General features: G+C 36.6%; 1 protein-coding gene and 1 pseudogene across 1 annotated transcript in view; both read left to right on the plus strand.

Moving 5' to 3' along the window:
• Positions 1-8,113: 8,113 nt before the first annotated feature.
• The window catches only part of LOC110022813 (D-xylose-proton symporter-like 2), a 78,699-nt gene continuing 64,465 nt past the window's right edge, over positions 8,114-22,347 (plus strand). The window contains exons 1-3 of the mRNA XM_020721927.1: positions 8,114-8,380; positions 8,508-8,599; positions 16,704-16,782. Of these exons, the coding sequence (XP_020577586.1) occupies positions 8,312-8,380; positions 8,508-8,599; positions 16,704-16,782 (240 nt within the window). The 5' untranslated portion in view covers positions 8,114-8,311. The remainder of the gene's footprint in view (positions 8,381-8,507; positions 8,600-16,703; positions 16,783-22,347) is intronic.
• On the plus strand, positions 11,923-15,994 carry LOC110022695 (annotated as a pseudogene).

Genomic DNA, 22,347 nt, shown 5'->3' on the forward strand with positions numbered 1-22,347 from the left:
GGCACTCCAATCTCTTTCAACTTCAAAAACACATTGCTAGATTTCTAAGTTGATTTCTAAATAATTTTATTTGAACTTTGTATCACACTCTACATCATTAATTGTGCTACATGTCTATATGTGTAATGCGTTTCGTTACCAAAATCATCGAAAATCACACAACGAAATGGAAATGATAGATGGAAGAAACCCAAATAAGGGTTTTTCTTAAGTAAATCAAAGAAAAACAAGCAAGATATTAGATTTATCTACTTTTTTAGAGGTATATCTTCTCTCCTATACCCTAGACGTCGCTAAGAACACCACACCAAGAAAGAAAGCAGAGCCACACAAAACATTCATAAAGAAAGTAACCCTAGGTTATTCCCCTTAGTAGAATCCCCCCACAACATTTAAAAACTTTCCTTACAAACTTTCCCTCCAAACTCCCTCAATTCCTTCTCCTTGAGTACGTGATTAGGGCCCGCCCTAGTGGACCACACTTGCACCCCCCTCTCTTCTGTTGTGGCAATAGGCCGCTCAGCCTCTTCACTCGACGAGGATCAGCCTATCCGATGAAGGAGCGGGCCGTTTGGGTGGTGTTCGACCGGTCCAGGAGGGACCGGTCCTCTTACACTTGTTACGGGCATAACAATAATCCCCTCCCAAAGACGTCCTTATCCTCAAGTTGCTTCATAGTCTGACAGTCCTTTCCACTTAACCAATACATTATTTACTTCCCCTAATCCTCGGAGCGCTGCTTCGATCTCTAGCGACTCCCAAATCACTTCTAAGACCTCCATCAGTGTCGACAGTAATATAGACGACCGTTTGTGATTTCCAAACACACATCTCAGTTGTGATACCTGGAAGACCGGGTGTAATGCGAACAATGGTGGTAACTTCAAGCAGTAGGCTAATGCCCCAATGTGTGTCATCACCTCATAAGGTCCAAAGTATCGCGGTGGCAGTTTCTCACTTCTCCTCATGACCAAAATTTGTTGTAGGTAGGACCTCAGTTTCAAGTATATCATGTCTCCTGGTTCAAATTGCATCTCTCTTGTGTTCGTCTGCCTTTCTATTTATGATTTGTTAAGCTTTCAATAAATGCCCCTTGAGCTCTGCTAGTATCATGTCACTCTCCTCCAAGTACTGATTGAAGCTGAATGTCGGTGCGGTACTATGCCCATAATGTATCCGGTGAGGTGGATCCCGCCCATATACTAATAAGCTTAAAGGGGTTTGTCTGTGTTACGGTGTGGTACGAAGTATTATACCAATATTTGGCCCATGCAACCCAGTTAGCACATAGCTTCGGTGTATCAGATATAAAGCAACGCATGTATGTCTCTACACTCCTATTAACCATCTCCGTCTGTCAATTGGTCTGGGGATGATATGCGGGGCTTCTTTTAAGGGTTATCACTTGCAACCTAAATAGCTCCTTTTAGAAGTGCCTGAGGAATACCTCGTCCCTATATGATACAATCAACTCTGGCACTCCGTGCAAACGGACCACTTCTCGGATAAACATCACTGTGATTGAAACCGCAGTGTATGGATCTCGTAAAGTAATGAAATATGCATACATAGGCAATCCACGATCGTCATGACCACAATGAACCCTTTTAACAAAGGCAATCCCTTCATAAAATCCATCATCACTTCTTCCCAAATCTTCCCCAGCAATGTTAATGGTTGTATTAACCCTCCTGGTGTCGTGGTCATGTAATTGTGTCACTGTCACACATCACATTCTGCCAACATGTTCTCCAAGTCCCTACGCATCCCCACCCAATACAGCTCTGTCACCAAACGACTATAGATCTTCTGCATCCTTGAGTGTCCCTTGATCGCATTGCAATGAAACTCTTGCAACGGGTTGTGGTCGTGGCTTCATTCAGAACCCCTTCAGATTCAAACTGTGCTGTCACCTTCCCCTATATAAACATAGTGAGAAGCATGTTTCTGAGGAATAACAGTAAAATTGTCGATCACCTGATCTGGAACAACAACGGTAGTTTCAGAGATGGAAAGAAGGTATCTTGAGGCCACACCATAAGGGAGCGGATCCTCGTCTCCTATGAAATTATTTGGTCCCGGAAGACGCCTCTGCTTCTAATCTTGGCGGCCAACTTGTCCTCCGCCACCTTTGCTCCGGTTGCCTCCTCGATGTTTGAGAGATGCCACTGATCCTCCGTCATCGCGCCCATTGGTACGCGAGTAACCGTTGTCTCGGCAGTATTCTACGGGACAGAGAGATAACGACCGATCAGCATAACGACTTGGTCTGGATCCCCCAAGCACCAGTGCAAGAGCCGACCAAAAACTTCTTCTTCCAATTATTTATTTTATTCTCCATTCCCAGCAAGTGGAGTTCCTTGCCCGCCGAAAACATAGCAAAGCCTTCCTTGTAGACCTTAAACGAGAAAATATACTTAAATAGGTCGATCGACCATAGAATTCTCTCCCGACAGTAGCAACCAACGAAGTTCATTATGGTGGGTACGGAGTTCGATAGTACTTGTGTTGGAATAACCCCGTACGTGTTGAAGACACTTTGGAGCTCGTCGCACAGAGGTAACTGGAGGCCATATTTGAACCAGTCCCGGTAGAATAATAGATCCCTGCCCACGACGTCTGTTGCTCGAGCCGACCCCGACATCTTTTGAAGAGCGATGTTATCGTGAAGAACATACTTCTTCTGCAATTCCTTCACTCCATTCTCTATCAAAAACAATTGATCAACACCCTTGACGGAGTCAAAGAGGGTAGGAGAATGCTTCGGGGCCATTCCAAAGAACGGAAGACGAAAGAAAAAGAAAGATTGGAAGCATAGAGAAAGAATTAGGGCGCATAAAATAAAAAGAAGTATTCCCTAGCCCTACTTATAAGACAAACGCATAAAACGATGCGTCACATAATGATAAGCGTCACACCGAATATCTTTTCAAATTTATTTAAATGTCGTTTCATTTTCAAATAACATTATTACATGTCTATAACAAATTGCTTTATGACTGAGTCCTCCAAGGTTGAGTACCCCCTCTGAGTTAGTCTTTTGATGACCATATGTCCACTTAACCTAATATGATCCATCTGGTCAGCTTTTCGTTGGAACTTCCCCAAATCATTCCACTCAGGAAGCTCCCCTAGCTCGTGCAGCACCTCGACCAACCCATGCGCAAGTTGGCGACCTTCGCATGTAGGGTCGATACATTCAAGCCCATGGTCACCAGATTGGCTGATAACTCCCGTACAAAATCTACGATCGGACCAACAGCTACTCCCTCCGAATAATCGACCATCACCGCCAAGGGCTTAGGACCCCTTCTCTGCCACTCCATGACTCCAAAGGAAGACGGCCGCCACTCTGTTCGCTCCCGTTCAAAGTCGGCGGCAGGCAAAAGGTCGAGGGACCGGTGCCCTTTCGAAGTGATTGCAAGGCAAAAGCCTCGCATATTCGGCCAGCAGGCACGCCACTGCAGCAGTGGCAGACTCCACAACGTCCTTTATCAGCCCACCGTCCTTGCGGTACTCCGACTCGATTGATTCATCTGCATTGGAAAAATATCAAAAAATATTGACAATCATCAACAACCAAGGAATATAAATCTATCTATAGAAGAGAAGGGTCTTAAAGGACTTCTCCGCCTCTCATGTCGGAGTACCTCCACCATCCTTTAGTAGTGGCTAAGGAGAGACGATGATCGCTCCTCCCGCCAACTCCTTCCCGATCGCCTCAACGGCTTTAGCGAGCAGGGTCTGTTGGGCCTCGACACTTACACCCATGCCTGACTCAGGCGTCGCGGCCTCTTAACGAGGGACTTTCGACACTCGCTCCTCGAGATCCTCCGATGAATTAACTTGATCGACCAATGAAGGTTCGGGATTCGACCGTTTCCTTTTCTTAACGTTATCCTTCTTTGCAGAGACTGAGGGCCCATAGCTTGCCTTGGCAAGAATTCTGAGGTTCATGGTGATCCGGCTTGAACCATCAGCCATGATGCAACTTTAATGATGGCGACGGATGTCATGTCAAGCCTATGACTCAATTTATAGAGCACGTTGGGCACAAAATCTGAGAAAAGATTAATTATCGAATTATGTTTCTTAATTTTTGTATCACTGGTTATTAAATTATTTATTTGTCCTTATCATAGCTATCACTGTCTAGGAGCGGAAAAACTCAGGAAACTAATATGTATACAGTAGAACTGTCGACAAGAATCTCAAAACAGTCGAGTGGCCCAGAATAATGGTCGAGTAATCAGGGTGTTAGATCAAAGGGGGCGCGATTTGAAATACTCAGTCGACGGACCACACCTATAATTCTAACTGCCCAAACTCCATATAAGGGTGTCCAATCGCAACCAGTCGACCCACCGACTTTTGCTTCGGCATGCACGATTGTCATTCGATTTGTCATCTCAATCGATCGAATCCAAACGAGTCGACTGGCTGGTTGCCGTCATATTCAAATTCAAATGGCAATATAGATTTAGTATAAAATCAACACAATTAATCGCATTAATAGCGGTTTCCATTGTAGTTCGCTTTTTTTTGTAATTGCATAAATATGTTTCTATAAATAGGAGTAAAAAAGACAATGAAAATATATTTTTCCCTTTTTCACCACGAGAATTTGCCTAATTACTCTATCTCTCTCTTTCCTCCTCCTGACTCTAACTCTCGAGACGTGTTCGCAAAAGACAAATTAGGAATCAACATATTCCTTAAACTTATTCTCTTCAGTAACATCATATAAATCAACTAATTTGTAATCATGTAATCCAAAATGGAGTTCATAACACTATTAATTGCTTCTCTGGAGATTTATCACCAAATAAAAAATGTCAAAACGTAATCAATTTACTTGTATGCCAATTTCTATTACTTCAAGAGTTGAAATTTAGATACTATTATATCAAACGCTTCATATATATCTTAACAAGAAATCATAACTAACATTCAAATAAAAGAGTCTTTTGCTTAAAATTCATGACTAAGAGATTTTATTACATTCCCAATCATCCCATTACATAAGAATCCTAACGAACTTACGCAAGCAATGTAATGAGAAAGAAAGCAAAATGCAGCTGATGGGTTTGAATGCCTGCTAAAAGGCTAGGAAGACGACACAGATCATGCCACGGGCTATAGACATAGAGGGAAAGTATTGGCAGGGCAAAAGCGAAAAAAGAGCCGAGTAAAAGAGACAAAAGTTGAAACACGCAACATGAATATCTATATTACAAAGAGCATCGCCACATAAATATTCCCCAATAGAAACCAAATTAAGGGCAACTAGTAGAGCCGATTCATCCAAACTATGTTCCAAATGACATAAAAGGGCTATCTATAACAATCTTAAAGTGGATTCTCTGCCCTTACCAGCTCGTTGGCTTTATCCGCTCACTGCTGACCGGAAGGGTGCTGGAAAAAATGAAGCCTTCGGGAATATCGCTGGCTGCTTTGCGCTAAAACAAGCTAATCTTATACCATTCCAATCAAAGCACTGTAGGAGCCACGAATTGTGCTTATGTGTAAGAGAAACAATGGTTTTACTACTTTGTTGCGGCACTCGACCAAACTGGTATCGCTCATAATCAAATTAGAATGGATAGAAAAGATGGAGGCGAATCGCCCATGAATTGGACTGCTAGAGTAGTAGGAAAAATTAAATGTCAACTATTCTAAAATATATTAAAAACTCTATTATATTACGGAAGATCGGGCCTGGATCCCGTCTAATTGGCTATCGCATACAGACTTCCATACATTACACCTATGAAATAATTTTTTTTCCTCGAATAGAGTGTTATTTGGCTACAACCCATATTTCCGTTAAATAGGGTTTCCTAAATCCAACAAATTCAAATTTATATTTAAATTCTTCTAATAGTTAAATTTAAAAAATTTAAATTTACATAACAAATGTAATTGACTAGAAAAAAAAAGGACAGAATAAGAAAAAAAATCACTTTGAAAGAGTTTTTTTTTTAGTATTTGGTTGGATCTATGATAATTTCTTAACTAAATTCTATTAAAATTATGCTATTAGACAGCCTCTTGGGAAGTCACTACAACGAATGGGTTGAACGTCAAGAGGTCTTGTTTAGGATAATTTCGTTTTTAAAAAAAATTTTGGGTGCATTTTTATGGCGAATTAATCTGAGCTTCGAATCTCTATTTCATCGTATTTTTTTGGGCAAATTTACATATTGACTTTTAAATCCTCGGTTCAAAATGTGATACGCCACGACAACACATGTCATGATGAAATGAAATAAACATGTATTGCATTCTCAAATGAATAATTCCATACAAATCAAACGAGAAAAAAATATATTAATATTGAAATATAACTAGCTAAATCAGAACATAAATGATAACACATAACTACTAATCAGACATAACAATAAAAAAATAAATATAATAGTTAAAACAAATACTACGGAAAAATACCAAAACTTGAAAACTATAAATGAAAAGTCTGCTTTGGTGGAAACAATCTCGGATCATTGGATATAACATGTTATGAAAAATAAATAAATCAAATAATGAGTTTGACAAACAAACTTAATAAATAACTGTTATTTATTAAACCATAAACGAAAAGGGGAATGAAGTATGCAGTGCGGACAATAAGTAAACAATAATCATTATGTGTATATACGTGATTTCAATATGTGTTTTACTTTTATTATGTCTGGTTGGGAATAGAGTGCACGCGATAACACAATATTTAAATTTGCAACCCAATAACCCGAAAATAATTTCTCGATGCCTCTGCAGAGTTGGTGCATTTTAGCAATCCATCACAGTTATATTTTCATTTGAACTAATTTATTAATGTTATCATTATTTAGGAAAATATGTTCCCGTCAATTTAGGAAATCAATTGCAGCTAAGTTTTTTTAAGTCATTTATCGACAAGAGATATCACCTCTCTGACTTTGAGTACAACAACCAAGTGATTGGAGGGAGAAATAAGCTATTCAACAAAAGACACTCATCATTACGCAGTCATTGAGCGAACATTTGATGTATGAAAGAGGAAGTTGGTCTTACTCCGAGACATGCTTACATATATATATATATTTTTTATGTGAAGATAATTGTTGCAACAACTGCGGTTCATAATTTTATATAAAGAGATATCCATCCCAAAATGAAATTGATTTTAGGGTCTTCGATAATGATCCAACCGACATTATTGAGGAAGCTAACCAACATCAAGTCGGACCTTAAGTGCAATAAGTGGAATGTAGAACAAACGAGTATAACACTTCTAAGGGAATAGACGTCAAGGAGATGTTATATTTGAGAGAGAAGATTACTGGTGCTTTGGTGAATGTAACAACGTTACTTATATAACATTTCCTAGTTATTTGTAGTTAATGATTCATATTTCACCTCAGCGTTTATCTCTGAATGTATTTTTTTAAAAAATATATAATAACTTGTGTTGTGCGTTTATTTTTGTTCATCTATAAATTTTAATTCTTAATTTTAAGACAGCTTATATTTTTTTATAGTTTCTCGAATATTATATTAACTTAATTTTTTTTTAACTAGAGTAATAACATATTATAATAACATGAAATATGAGTTCAAGATCATCAAGTATCTCGAAAGTTTCACTCTGTTATTGTGACAATATGTGTGCTTAGTACTAGTCCAAGAGAAAAGTCAAGTACGGGAGATGATTTAATATTGTCCTAGAAACAAGATTATTGCAAATTGTGCAACTTCAATTTGGTTGAAGACACTGACGAGGTATCTTCATACCGTGATTAATCGATGAGAGATGCAGAGATAGAGAAGAGATTGTCCCGAAGACCCAATTATCAGAATTTTAAGACAAACATCATCATAGACTTGCTGATCGCCGTTATTATCTTCATTATTATATTAATTTGTTTCAAATAACTAATATTTTTTTTAAGTATTATAACATTTTGGATTGAACTATTAATTTTTTTTTAAATAGTATGATATTTTTATGTTATTTACTTCAGAATATTCTAAAAAATATATTTATTTCAATATATTACGTGCATAAGAAAAAAATTGTCGTAAATAGCTTTATGATACTTATGCATCTTGAAATAGTTTAGAGTATTTTCTTAAAAAAGCGCAAATTTGAAGCTTATGGGGCACACAGAACCACGGTGCCGTCTGCCTGGCCTCTAATCGCAGGTTTGAGCGAACTAGGGAATAAAAACCAACTGGATCATCAACCAGTCCGAGTTCTCATCTATCTTCCTTCCCTTGTCAAGGTTTGGATCATCTGTATAAACCTAGGGGTTCTATCCATTGCCATAAGATGGCATCGAGGATATCCGATCCGGAGCAGCCTAAGATCTCGCTGTTATCTAGGATTTTCAAGCAAGATGTGAGCCATTCTCTCTCTATCGCTCTTTCTCGGAATAGTTTTGAGCTCTTATTTTTTTCTCGAAGGATGTTTTGGTACGAGTCTGGCTAATAAAATTTGTTACGACTGCTGTGTTTTGATTGGTCAGCCCACAAAGATTGACAATGATAACACAAGGGAGCATCTGATCGATGGGGATAGCTCAAAGCAGAGTTACTCACTCAGGGCAGCGATTCTTCCGTGAGTATAAGCACCACTTAACCGGTACAATACTTTATATTTTATTAGTTTTGATAAAGGCTTAATATTTGCTGTCGAAGCTGCAACATTTTTCACGTGGTGCTGGATAGAAGTTGCAAAAAAGCATCTGTGAAGAATAGTTTTAATGCCTAACGCAACACTTAATAACAAATGAATGAAAAGTAAGGATTATGCATCCAACCTCAAACAATTGGTATCAGAAAAGATAGAAGCTGCAAAAAGCATTTGTGAAGTATTGTTTTAATATGCAGCGCGTTACAAAAAAATGAATGAAAAATAAGGATTCGTAAACCCATCCTCAAATAGCTGGTATAGGACAAATGATTTAATATGAGGATAAGTTTACATATGATTTTATCATGCCTGCAATGATTCGTAGGTTTAAGGTGCATTTGGGGCGGCGGTGCGGTGACAATGTGGTGCTGCACCACAGTTTTTTTATTTGACAAAGCTGCATTTTGACCACGTTCTAAAAAAATCAGCAGCTGAAAGGTGTATTTTCCCGCGAAACCTGGTTATTTGCGGTTGCTGCTAGAAAACTGCAGTATGACTTTTTCAAAATTTATTTTTTTCATAGCCATCGCAGTTTTTTAGACAACAACTTATTCTTCAGCAGTTTCTCAATCTCTTATTCAAACAGCTACAACTGCTCCAAATAAGCCCTTAATCATTGACAGTTTTGGACATAGAGATAGGAAGGTTGTGGGTTTGTTAGAGTTGGGCTGGCATTGAGTGATTAGAGTGGTTGGACAAAGATGTGAATTTTACCGTTTTAACTTTATTGGGCCAATATATACTGTTCATTATATTTTCATAATAAGGATGACAAGGTGGCTGGTAATATGTTGCAGCATATAAAAGTTGATGAGTTTTGGAAGACCATTTGTACGATCTTCATAGGTTCTGTTATGAATATATTCATACTTTCACACAAGATCATTATACAAAGATCGATAAAAATCTAAAAAATAACCATTGATATTTCTGGAATATTAATCATATTGGCTTTAGCAAGAAGGATGATCGTGATTGTAATTTAACCCATTGTAATCACGACTCATTATGATATTGATAATAAAAGGATGTATGGTAACATATGCCATCATGAGACAATTTAGAGTGATTTGCAATGATATTTTTGATAATTGAAGATTTCATGAAGTAATTTCTTGTTAATTCATGAATTATTCAAGTGGCTATGCCCTTAGATTAAAAAAATTAAGGCATGAGGGATTATAGAATCATGTCTGATAAAAATGAGGATTATATTTTTTATTCCAAATTGTTGCAAATTAGAATCAGGATTACGTAGCCTTGGCTTTTAATGTTGGAGGATGCATTGGATGGAATAATGGGTGCATAAGAGAGGGGTGATTGGGTCGTTTTTTTGGGTTGGATGTGATTTAGAGGAATATCAATTAGGTATTTGTTACTATTGAAGCATAAGGGATCTTTATGCACTCTCATACATGAAGACGGGGAAGAGCTTTTAGGCAGATAACGAAAGAGGCAATAAATATTTGTGGCTGGTGGTGAGAAAGAGAGATGCAACTAGGGTAAATTGGGGTTGTTACACTTGAACAGGAATTGTGCGTCATAAGGAGGAATTTTTCTTGGATAAAGGTGGCAAAGGAAAAATTCATGGTGATAGTAGTAGATTAGAACACTCAGACACAACAATATGGTGGTAAAAGTGCTTTCAGAGGTCAAGCTCATGAGTTGGATGTGTGATGGAAGCTGCAACACGGATGCATAGCTGCGTTTGGCTTTGATACCAAATGATATAGAGTAAATGCAACTGCATCAGAAGAGCGTAACTAGCTCATATTGAATAGGACGTTTTTTTAAAGGAAATTTGTTTAATCCTAAGCTATAAAGAATCAAATGTTTGTGTTGATGAACTTAGTTAAAAGTTTAAAAATTGTTGCTAAAGTCCTATGATTGAACTTTATAACATCTGATTTGCATATTGACACTTAGCATTCCAAAGAATAAATAAAAAAAAAAAGTCTATTTATATCAAGTTGAATTAAAGTTTATGTAATTGTACTCTTATCATATAATTAAAAATAAAAATAATCAAAATCATTAAATTAAAAAATGAAATAAATTCTGAAGTCATCCTAAAAATAATCTAAATTTGCTTTTTGACACTCCAGAAGAAATTTTTTTTTTAATGTATTTTTAGTTTTTTCATATAAAAGTCAGACGGATTAATAGTTGTATCCATTTATTCCTTATCTAAGTTGGGTGGAAACCATCCATAAAAATAAATACATCGCTATGCTGAACAACCAAACAAAGTACATCTTTAATGGGGTACATCAACTCAACATCATCCGTAATATAGATGAAAGGTTGACTGCTTCGATTGTCTTTTTTAACCTTTCTGATACGTTTCCTTTAACTACTCTTGCAAAAAATCTGCCAAGAATGCAGGCATCATGCTATATTTCATCCACCACTAATGATTATCATTAAATTTGAGAACTTTTCCGACGGTTAAACCACAGTAATATCTGCTGCAATCAAATTTCACGTTTGCTCCTAGTTGGAATAAGTTAAATTTTCTTTCCAGTGGGAATAGCATTTTGGTTTCTATCGTAGTTATTTGAAGCCTGCATGTATTTAATAAATGTAGATTTCGGAACAGAAATATCTTTTTTTAGCTTCAACTTTACCTCATATTGACTTTCGTTCAGTTCATGACATGCAATTTCTGCCTACTGAGTAATGAATCAGGTTGCACTGGCAAAAAATTTTTTCAACCCCTTGAAAACCTTTTACAACTTAAAATTTCAGAACTTTGCATCCTTCAAGGAACTAACTAATTGCCAGGGAAAACATTTGAACAATATTTACTGATAAAGCAATGTGATTTTGGACCCTCTTAACACAATGGAGCCACTTAGGGTGCGTTTTGGGCAGCTTATCAGCTGCGGTGATGTTTTGAAAATGCCGTCTTACCTTTTGGTTCTCGCGTTCAGACTGCTTGTGGGGGAAAATGACGTTTTTATTTTACGTTAAACGAGGGCCGCGGGGTTCAACCCGTGGCCCACGCTTTGCGAAATTATTTGACGTGGTTGCCCTCGTTCCCGTCCAAGAGAAGTTTCGCAGAGGAGAGGAGAAGAAGACCTCAGTCGAGCCTTCCTTCGCACGTAGACACGAGAGGAAACAGTGTCGGTGACGCCGACGCTGGATTCATCCGATATTCTTAGGGAGAAGGAGAAGCAACGAGGCAACGATCGAAGAAGGAGGAGGAGGACAAGACGAGCAGCTCTGTCGACTGTCTCGGGCCGCGTATGAGGAAGAAATGGAGAAGGCGAGCAGCCGAGCAACTCCTCTCCATTCGGGCGTCACTTTCTGCGCTCGAGAGAAGCTCAAAGGAGCTCCTTAAGCTCCTAGTGCAAGGTATAGGTCAAGCAGGGCTTATCTTTGTGCAAATTTGGGCGAAGTTTGAAGTTTTTAGCCGAGCTTCAGGTTTTTTTTTTTAATTTCAGGATCCATGACTGAAATTTTAGAAGTTCTATTTTTCACTTTCTTTGTCTATTTTTTGCTGGTTTTATATGCATAAGTATATATATTAATAATATAAATTTGGAGTGGTACTTGATTAATCATGGATTGACCAGAGCACTGTTATATGTTTGATTCTTAGTAGGAGGGAGAGGCTCTACACTGTAGTAATATTCCTTCGCATCAACCAAATTATCATGTTCATCTTTATCATCATCTCGTCATTCTTGATGTTTTATACTTTATTCATCGCCGCATCGACTAAATTAACCACCATCTTTCATCTTTCATCCATTTTTCAAATTCTCACTTTTCAAATTCTCACTCAAATATCAAAATCCATGATAAAACCCGAACTCCTATATAATTATGAAAGTTCTGTTGCAAACAACACTACCACATAGGGGCAAAATGATAATTTATCCAAAAACAGCTGCAAATCAAATGTTTTGCAAACGCACAAACCAAACAGCTTGTCTGCTTATCCGGATCAACTGCTGACCAACAGCTTATCAGGATAAGCTGCATATCTGGATAAGCTGGATAAACTGCAGCTGCCCCAACTAGACCCTTAATCTAGTTTTCTTCCAGAAGGCGGTCTTATATCATTGCCTGCTGTAATTTTGCATTAAAAAAAAAAAAAACTTGAACTTGAACCAAACTAATAAATCAAATTAAAATCTTTTTAAATTTTTTTCATTTAAAACAATTAATAAAATTTTAGAGCATGCCTTATTAATCTTATTGATTGTTTGTATGTCAATTTCATTCATTTTTTTTTTATCTTGTAGATTTTTTCATGATTGGCGGTGGTAGATTAGAATTTCTTTTATGGCTCAAAATTTATGTTTTTCTTGGATTTCATCCTTCTATTATTTAAGGTGTATTTTCCCACCATTGTTGCAGGTTTAGTTTATATTTGTAGACTTAAGTAGAGATTCTCCTTTATAAATAGAAATTTTCATGTTCAACTAATTGGATACTGTTATCATTGTTTGTATTTTTTTTTCTTGGCATTATATCTTAGAAACTATTGAGATTTATAGGCAATTTCTTGCTTTTCAAGAATGATAATTTAGGCGGTTTCACAACATTTAATTGCATGTAATTTTGATTTGTTTGCGACCAATAAAATGTAAGGCAAGCATCATCATTATATTCTGCTATAAATCAACTTACATTGATTCATCAAACAGTTGCTTAACAATCTGCTGTGCGGTGTCCAATAATTTGAAAGTTATTTTCATTTCTTTTTGCCCGACGATAGAAATTATTTTTTTGAATATTGTTTGAGTGTTTATCTCTCCAGCTGGATTCTGTTTGTAATAGCTTGTCAGTGAATTTATGTTGCTTTTTCTTTTCCGCATATTTTTTTTTTGCTTTTTTATTTTTTTTATGTTCGTATGCTTTTGTCTTTTTTTTATCATGTTTGAAGTTATATTAGGAAATAATTATTCATGTGAGAAGTTATGAGGAATAAATTATTTACCTACATTAAGAATTATTTTCTTTCATATTTTATATTCATTTTCTTGGATTAAGAGTTAATTTTTTTTTATTTTATGTTATTTCTTTATCTCTAAATAATTAATATGAATTGATTAATTAAAGATATTAGGTGATATATCTTTCATTTCATATATGTTTTTTTTTATTATCTTTCATATTTTAGGATTCATGTAATGGTTATTTATACTTCCTCTCATATCAATGAATAAGTTCACTTTATTCTGCATTATTCAGAATTTCAATATGTTATCAGAGCCAAATTCTTTATCCTAGCTGTCGGTCCTCCCTCGTGAGCCATTGGACTCTCTTCCTGCCAATCTCCCGACAGGAAGGGGAGGGACGTTTTCTCTCCCTGCGATATGTTCACAATCACTCTCGGTTCTCGGACACCATCTCACCGGAAAAATTCACGGCGGCTCCAAACTTCATCATGCTTCCCTCGTTTTTTGTTTTTTTTATCTTGAATCAGCTCAACATTAGATTTTTCCCTTATGTTGCAGGCTCTACCCTCCGAATCCCCTTGGGCTCCGACAAGCACGTCTTTCTAGGGTTTCCATCTTATTTTCTCTTTCATTTCAGCTAAAATATGTCATCGACGACTACAAATCTACTTGAATCTCGCAGGTGGTGTTTCCATCGCTTATCTTTGCATCATCGTCGTCAGAGTACGAAATCGACAACTTTAATCAGCCAAACTCGATTTTGATTGTCATATTCAACCAGACCAACAACGTGAAGGCACTTTGATGGTGCTGCGTTGTCTTCCGCCGCTTCCACGCTCCGTTCCCCCCATCAACAATGTTGTCGTTCGTGTCATCTTCATTTTATCAAATGATCATTCTCTCTCCTCCTATGTTTCCGCTGCTGTCTTTGGTGATAGATACCAAAGCGTTTGTTCTCTTCTCGTAAGTTTCACTTTCAACAGGTTTGCACGACCCTTTTATGCCCTAGGTCAAATTCTCTCTGTTCCCTCCTCCAAGCGCGTTTCATCCTCCAATTCAGCTTCGTCCTCTTCCGCATCTGAAGTATCACACCATTCCCCCTTTGAGGTGCTGAAGAATTTCAAGGAGATTCGGTGGCTTAGATTGAGCTTCCAGCCGGCGAACTTGGGGTTCATGAAGGTGTTCTCAAATGGAAGAATGATTGTTTTTGGCTCCACCCTTGAAAATTATGTCATCCTTTGTGCCGCACCGCCTTTTCCTCCAAATCTGTACATCTTAACCCCATTCATGACCTTTGTGCCAGTAAAGGCAACAATAACATTCCTAAATCTTTCTATATGAACGGGGGACTGAAGCTTAGAGTTGTAGGGACAATCAGTTCCCTCGTTGCTGCCTATGCATGACATTACCTACTCCAATCCATCATCAGTGATCAAGAGACATCAGAGTTCTTGGATCTCATTGATGCATATGGCCAAGGTGTGTTAACCATGGATAGATGTCAGCTATAGGATCTAAGAGTGAGGTCTATATCGGCTTCAGGTTTTTCACAATGGACATTGGTCCCAACACTCAGCATGATGCTGTGGTATGCTCCGCTTCTTGAGATGCCAGGTGGATTGGTTCTTAAGTGGGGCAACACTGGTTGCTATCCGACATAACGAAGATTCACATAATGAAGTGGTGGGAGGTTGTAGTATTGGCGAGCCATTAGATTTATCTTGGGTGTCAAATGTCTTGGAGGAACCATACAAAACTGAGGCAAAGATGCTTGTGAAGAGAACATATTGTTTGGGGATGAATTCCTCCGGAGTTTTTTTCTGTATCAAGCCCTCTAGAGCTTTTCTTGCAACAACCTCTCCACCGGAATTCTTCTTACAACAGGTCCTTCTCCGGAGCCTTTTCCTAGACCAGACCCTCATCCAGAACTTTCTTCTGCATTGTGCCGTCCTCCAGAATTTTTCATGCAACAGACCCCCCATTCAGAGCTTTTTTTGCAGCAAGACCTACCTCCAGACATTTTTCTTTTTCTATAGGTCATATCTTGCAGCTTTTATGCATGTTGTTCACTTCTCTGCAAACTCCCTTACAATATTACTTGTAGGAGTCTTCTGTCTACTTTCAGACACTGCATGAACTACAACAAACGAAAACCACAATTAACTAGAAGTCAGTTTTTTCTGCAGAGTGTCTACTTTCCTGCAAACTCCCCTGCAACATTATCTGTAGGAGTCTTTTGCCTATCTACAGACACTGCAGAAACTACAGTAGAAAACAACCACAATTGTCTACTTCGCTGTAACATTATATGTATTAGCTTTCTGCCTACTTACAGATACTGCAAGAACTGCAGTCAAAGACAACTGCAGTTGTCTACTTCTCTGCAAACTCCCAGTATTACCTGTAGGAGTTTTCCGCCTACTTACAGACAATGCAGGAACCGCAGTCAATGCCAACCGAAGTATGAGATGAAGACTTCAAGTTCTACTTCACGAGATTTTTCTTGCCCAGTGTTTAATGTTTTCAAATTCAAGTTAATATGATTTTCAACTATGTTTCAACTTGAGAGGGAGTGTTAGAAGTTATATTAGAAAATAATTTATTCCTTTGAGAAGTTACGAGGAATAATTATTTCGTTTCCTATTTTATATTTATTTTATTGGATTAGGAGTTATTTCCTTTCTATTTCAGACTTTCCTATTTTATATTATTTCTTTTATCTCCAAATAATTAATGTGAATTAATTAATTAGAGTTATTAGCTGATATATCATTCATTTCATATTATTTCTTTTTTATTATTTTTCCTATTCTAGGTTTCATGTAAGGGTTATTTATACCTCATCTTATATCAATGAAATAAATTTTCATTAATTCTGTAGATCAACATATCTTTTGTTGAAAGCGCTCTTTATTTCTTCTTCTATTCAAAGCCAAGTGCCTCTTTCTCTTCCATGCTTAAACGTTAGTCATTAATATTTCTCAGCATTAGACAATGCAATTCTACGGTTTGCTACATTTGGGTGTATGCCGAACGCATAAGCTGCATTTAATATGGAAAATTGATTTTCTTCTTTTCTTCTCTCTTTTATACTTTATTAACTATGTAAGATTTAGATTTTTTTTCCCAGCTCTTGGAGGACTGCTGTATGGCTATGATATTGGTGCTACGTCTGGTGCTACAATCTCTTTGGAGGTATGTCAATGAAATTTCCATATTTGTGCAGTTTAAAAGAATCTGTTTCATAAAGTAAAAAATAGGTTTTCATTCTCTTTTTGACACTTCTTTATCTTTATTATTTCAAAGTAGAATTTATGGAATTCTTACTTATTATGCAATGCTTTATATTTACGTCTCTTTCTAAGTTTTGCGTACGTAAAGTGTGAACTCTTACTTATCGAATTTGATACATGTGCTTTTGTAGACGTTACGTCCTTGACTTCATTTAATTATGATAATTATATTGTCATGATTTGATTCGGTAGCTCAGAATAAACTAAAATGGTAACGAACAATCGGAATAAACAGGCTGAATTGCTGATGCATGCCCAATCTACCATTTTTTAAAAATGCATGACAATAAAACAGTAGTACATGGACAATTCATAAATTCATACATACATTACATGCAATTTAATATTGCATTAACAAAAATGCATAACCATCCAAGGGCATCATATAAAATATAGAATAACTTCTAAACTTTGATTTTTTTATTCGCAATAACTGTGAGGTACAAAATTTTATGTTTATAAGTAACATCTATATTTATTATCTTATGATCTTAATTAACATGTCCATCCAGCTAAACCTTATAATTCTATGAGTCCATTGCACTGCAAAATAACACATTTGAACTAAAAGTCTTTAGGACTAACTGACGTGGAGGGTCTAGTCCACGGATTCCGCGATTCTGTGAAGCGCCGAACACGTGATCGCCGGAAGCTGCGACTAGGACTGCAGTGCGACTGACAGATCCACCCGAATTTTTCTATTTTTAGCATATTTCTTTCTTTTTTGATATTTTTCTTATTCTTTTATTTTCTATTTTTTATTCCTATTTGGATTATTTCTTATTAGAAGACTATTTTCGGAATAAACAAGTTGAATTGCTCATTATTGCGGTGTTTTGCCGTGTGATAGAATTTTTGGCTTTTTTATATTAGTTGGAGATGGTTTCTCCTGTTTTTCTCTATCAAGAATGTTGTATCTTTGGATTTCTTTCAGTTAGTGTATCTGTAACCTGATAGGATTAAAGCGATGATCTCTCCCGGATGTTCGAAGGCCTCTTTCGCCGTCGAACTTGCTGTCTACTACCTTTTGGCAGCAGAAAACTACTATTTTCAGCAAAATAACCTACTTTTTTCCTCCTCCGGCTTGGTGCTCTGCCGCTGTTCACGTCGTTCTTCAGCCACCATCCCTTCGCCCACTTTTCTTTCCCATCCTACAACACACATATCCCTTTCTTTTGTTTGTTCCCATCTTATAGGAGCCATAGAACGGTACCATTTGATATCAGAGCCCGAGAAATACTAAATTTGTAAGAATTTGTCTTTCTCGCCCAAATCCAATATTCCTAAAAAATACATCCCCAAAGTACCCAAATTATTCCTACCATAATTCCTAGCCCTAGTTTTAAATTTTCAAAACCTAACCTTCCTAATTTTACCAAAATTTTAGCTCGACACCAATCACGAAAATCCTAGACTTTGATCAACCTCTTATCTATAACCCTACATTTATCAAAATTTTGATCGGGTGAAAAAAACTTAATTTCGCTTAGGAGAAATATGTAAAGAGATATTCGGGAGCTTACCGGAGGATATACTACGAGAAATCCTTCAGCTATAATAAACACTTACTGTCTTTGAGAGGAGATAATTTGAAGATTCACTTATAGCTAAACAGTGATTCACCAATTTGAGAGGAGAAATTGAATCTCTTCTACCAGACAATTTTTTGTGATGAAGTACCAATTCCTCGATGAATTGACATAGAATATTAGAGAAGTTAGGATTTTGGTGTAAATATTGACTTACTGGATTTTGATGGTTGCATGGATCCAAATGAATTCTTTGAGTGGCTCCAAATATTGGAACATGTCTTTGAGCATAAGGACGTTCCACCTGACATAATGGTAAAGCCAAGCGCTTGCCATTAGGTTAAAAAATTGTGCATCCCTGTGGTGGTAAATTTTGAAGCACTAATGTTTGTTAGGTGAAAAATAAATTCACTATATGACTCCAGATGAGGATGCAATCCAAGCACCTATTAACACGTTATATGTATGACATGTTCTTGAGACTTTATCACTTTCAACAAAAAACATATCTCAGTAGAAGAGTACACACTTGAGTTCGAGCATGTTATATTTAAAAGTGAGCTAATATAGCTTGAGGATAACATTATAGCTTGATATTTGGGGGGATTGAGACATTTCATTAGCAACGTGATACAGTTACAACCCTATTGGACGCTACGAGATGTCCAAACCCGAACGATGAATGTGGAGAAACAACACAACAATATCAAATCCACACTACTCTTCAAACAAAGTTTCACCTTCAGATCAGGCAACAAGGTTAAACCTAGTAGAGCAACCAAGCCAATCCCACTAGAGGAGAAACTTGTTTAGAGTTTAGAAAAGGTGGAGTGCACCAATATTTCTAAATCCGTCTGATTGAGAAAATGTTTCAAATGTCATATTTTTGGGCATGTTGTATCTGATTGTTAATACATCTTTTACTGAGCAAAGTGCAATGGAGAAGACAAAGGATGAAGGCCTAGAGAAGGAGAATGAAGAGGAGTCCCAACTACCCGCAAATGAGGGAGAGATGTTAGTAATCCAACGGGTCCTTCAAATTGAGCCCATGAGAGAGCAACAGTGACTGCTATAATCGTTTTCGTACTTGTTGTACGTGCAGGAAAAAATATGCAACTTTATTATGGATGGAGAGTTGTGAAACTGTGGCATCTACACAAATGGTGGATAAATTGAACCTCATTATTCAGAGTTATTCACAACCTTATTCTGTCATGATTAAAGAAGGGAAATAAGATCACATTTTATAGAAGATGCTTATTGGATTTTTCTATGGGTGACAAGCTGTAGTATCTGGTTTGCTGTGATGTCGTGTCCATGGATATGTGTCACATTCTTTTGGTCCAACCGTGGCAATATGACAGGGGTACATTTCATGATAGTCTAAAAAACAACCTAATCACTTATCAAGGACGACAAGCGTAAGTGTACTTCTGTCATTGAATGAGTCAGTCATGATGGGTACTCCGACAGAGATAGTGTAATAACCGAAATAAATAAATAAAATAAAATGAAATATAAGAAAAGGATTTATAAAGGGTTTATTGTCGGTTCGAATATAACCTTTGAGGGTATTTCTTTTAAGAGGTGAATGCCTCATTTTTTTTGAGACGAACCAGAGGGTAACATGGATTCGATCGCTTGTTTCAGAAGCAAAGAGAATGGGAGACAGAGATCGGCAGAGAGAGCGGAGAGTGAGGAGGAAGAGGAACAAAGGAAGGTAGAATTGTGTAATTGAGAAGAAGAAGCAGAGCAAGGAGGAGGATAAGGAGGCCCCGTAACCTGAGTGTATTGAAGTGCCTTTAGGGAAAGGAAGACGATTTGTGTGTAGACGAAGTAGGAAGCATCGTGTGGCTATTTCGTCTCGTGGGACGACCTCCTGTGTATGGTATTGGGTCAAGCCGATATCTAAAAGGGGTTTTCTTTTTTTTTTTTGTGCGGTTGCTTGCTTGGGTTATGAACGCCGAATGAAGGAGGAAGCAGTGTCAAGTGCTTGCGGTGTTGGGTTGAGCCATGACTGAAGATTGAAGAGGCAGCGAAGGAGCTTGTGCATGCATTTTAGGGCAGACGACTGAGGGTTAAAAAAGGGGTAGAGAGTGTATGTTTAAATAATGTTAATAGGAAGTTTAATTGAATCGAGATAAAAAATATTAAAATCTTTAATTTGTAGGGGTAAGGCGACGTGAACTTTCTGTACGAGGGAAGATGAATAATCTTGGGCGTGAAGTGGAGAGTCGAAGCCTATTGAAACTCTAAGTTGCGAGTTAAGGTAATTTTTTGTGTTAGAATTGTTTATTGGAATTCTATATACATTAAATTGATATATATTTAATATATCAATATGAAATTATGTTAAGTTGAAGTTAGGAAGGTTAGCAAGAAAACATTGTGTGCGAGTAAGGGAGGAGATCAATCTAAAAGCCTATAAAGTAAATATTAAAGCTTATATTATTATTATAATTAATGAAATAATTAGTTTAATTAACATTATTAGAACTTAATTCAATTAGGTATTGTGGAAGAAGTCTATTTAAAATTGAGATTGATAAAAGTTTGACGATTCAGTGAAGTGGATGATCAAGCTAATAAAGAGATATACTAAAGATTTAGGTGAGTGATTATATTTTTAAATTTCAGTAATTTTTTATCTCAAAATTTATGTTTAATTTCATGTATGCTTTAATTCAGTTAGATTTAAATAATAATAAATTATTCATATTGTTAGACATTAAAAATATATATGATAGGAAAGATATGTATCATAAATAGTTGCACATTAGAGCAAATATGAATGTTAACACAACTACATAATTAGTTGCATATTGGTACATGACCTTTAGAAGTATGCATGTAAAGAATCCTATATAAAGCGGATGTGTGATAGTTTATCTATGAAATTATTATATTATTGTAATTCATTTTGATTATAATAAAATAAATTTATTTATTAGTAGATGAATGAAAATATCTCATAAGGAAGAATACATGTTATGAAAAATAAAATAAACTTATATATGAATCCTTGTATGTGCATGTTAAATGGAGTTCTCCCTCTAATGGTACAGGCATGGGATGCAAATGTACCTACACACAGATATTTTCGTACCACCCCAAACAATTCTGATGTTTAGATTATTAACTGCCGTGCCGACGAGTGAATATCGGCCAAAGGCGAGTAGACAACTTAATCCAAGCAATTATGATGTTTAGATCATTAATTGCGGTGCCGACGGGAGAATATCAGCTAGGGGTGAGTAAAAATCTTTCCATCTTTGACAATTGTGATAGTTAAATAGCTAACCGCCGTGCCAATGAAAGAATATTGACCAAGAGTGTGTTAATTTATGTTGTGACAGTGCTCCTAAGATGGACATGTGTGTATGTTAAGAGTATAAAATAAAAGTAAAATTAAAGTTAATGCATGTAGAAGTTTATTTTATTCATTGAGTAAATGTCATTGATACATATATTGGATTATTGTTACAAGATTTCATTTTAAAAATATGAAAGACCAACATGCATATTGTTTTTCCCCATGTGTTACTGTATTTTAGAAGTGTGATTGTTCCTGAGTTATATTTTGTTAATTTATTATGTTATTTTAAATATATATATTTTTTAGGTTTAATCTTTTTGATTAAGATTAATATTGAAGGATATAATGTTTATAGAAGACGGGGGTGGCAACCTGAAAGATAACCTTTGATTTAGTTTATTTGGGTTATTTTCTTTAGTGTCTTTTTCAAGAATATTTGAATATTAATATGCTAGTGATATAAATAGAATAGCAAAGAAGTTTTTCCACCATCCGATTGTCCGTTCTCGTTTTTGTTATCGAGTTGGGTTGTGACAGATAGGAACTTAAGTGGCCCATGACACATTTCTACAAGCTGTGAGAGAGGCACCAGTGAAACTGGCTTTGGTCATGCTAGAAGTCA

This window comes from Phalaenopsis equestris, unplaced genomic scaffold (genome assembly GCF_001263595.1).
Source record: "Phalaenopsis equestris unplaced genomic scaffold, ASM126359v1 Scaffold000202, whole genome shotgun sequence".
Taxonomy (NCBI): Eukaryota; Viridiplantae; Streptophyta; class Magnoliopsida; order Asparagales; family Orchidaceae; genus Phalaenopsis; species Phalaenopsis equestris.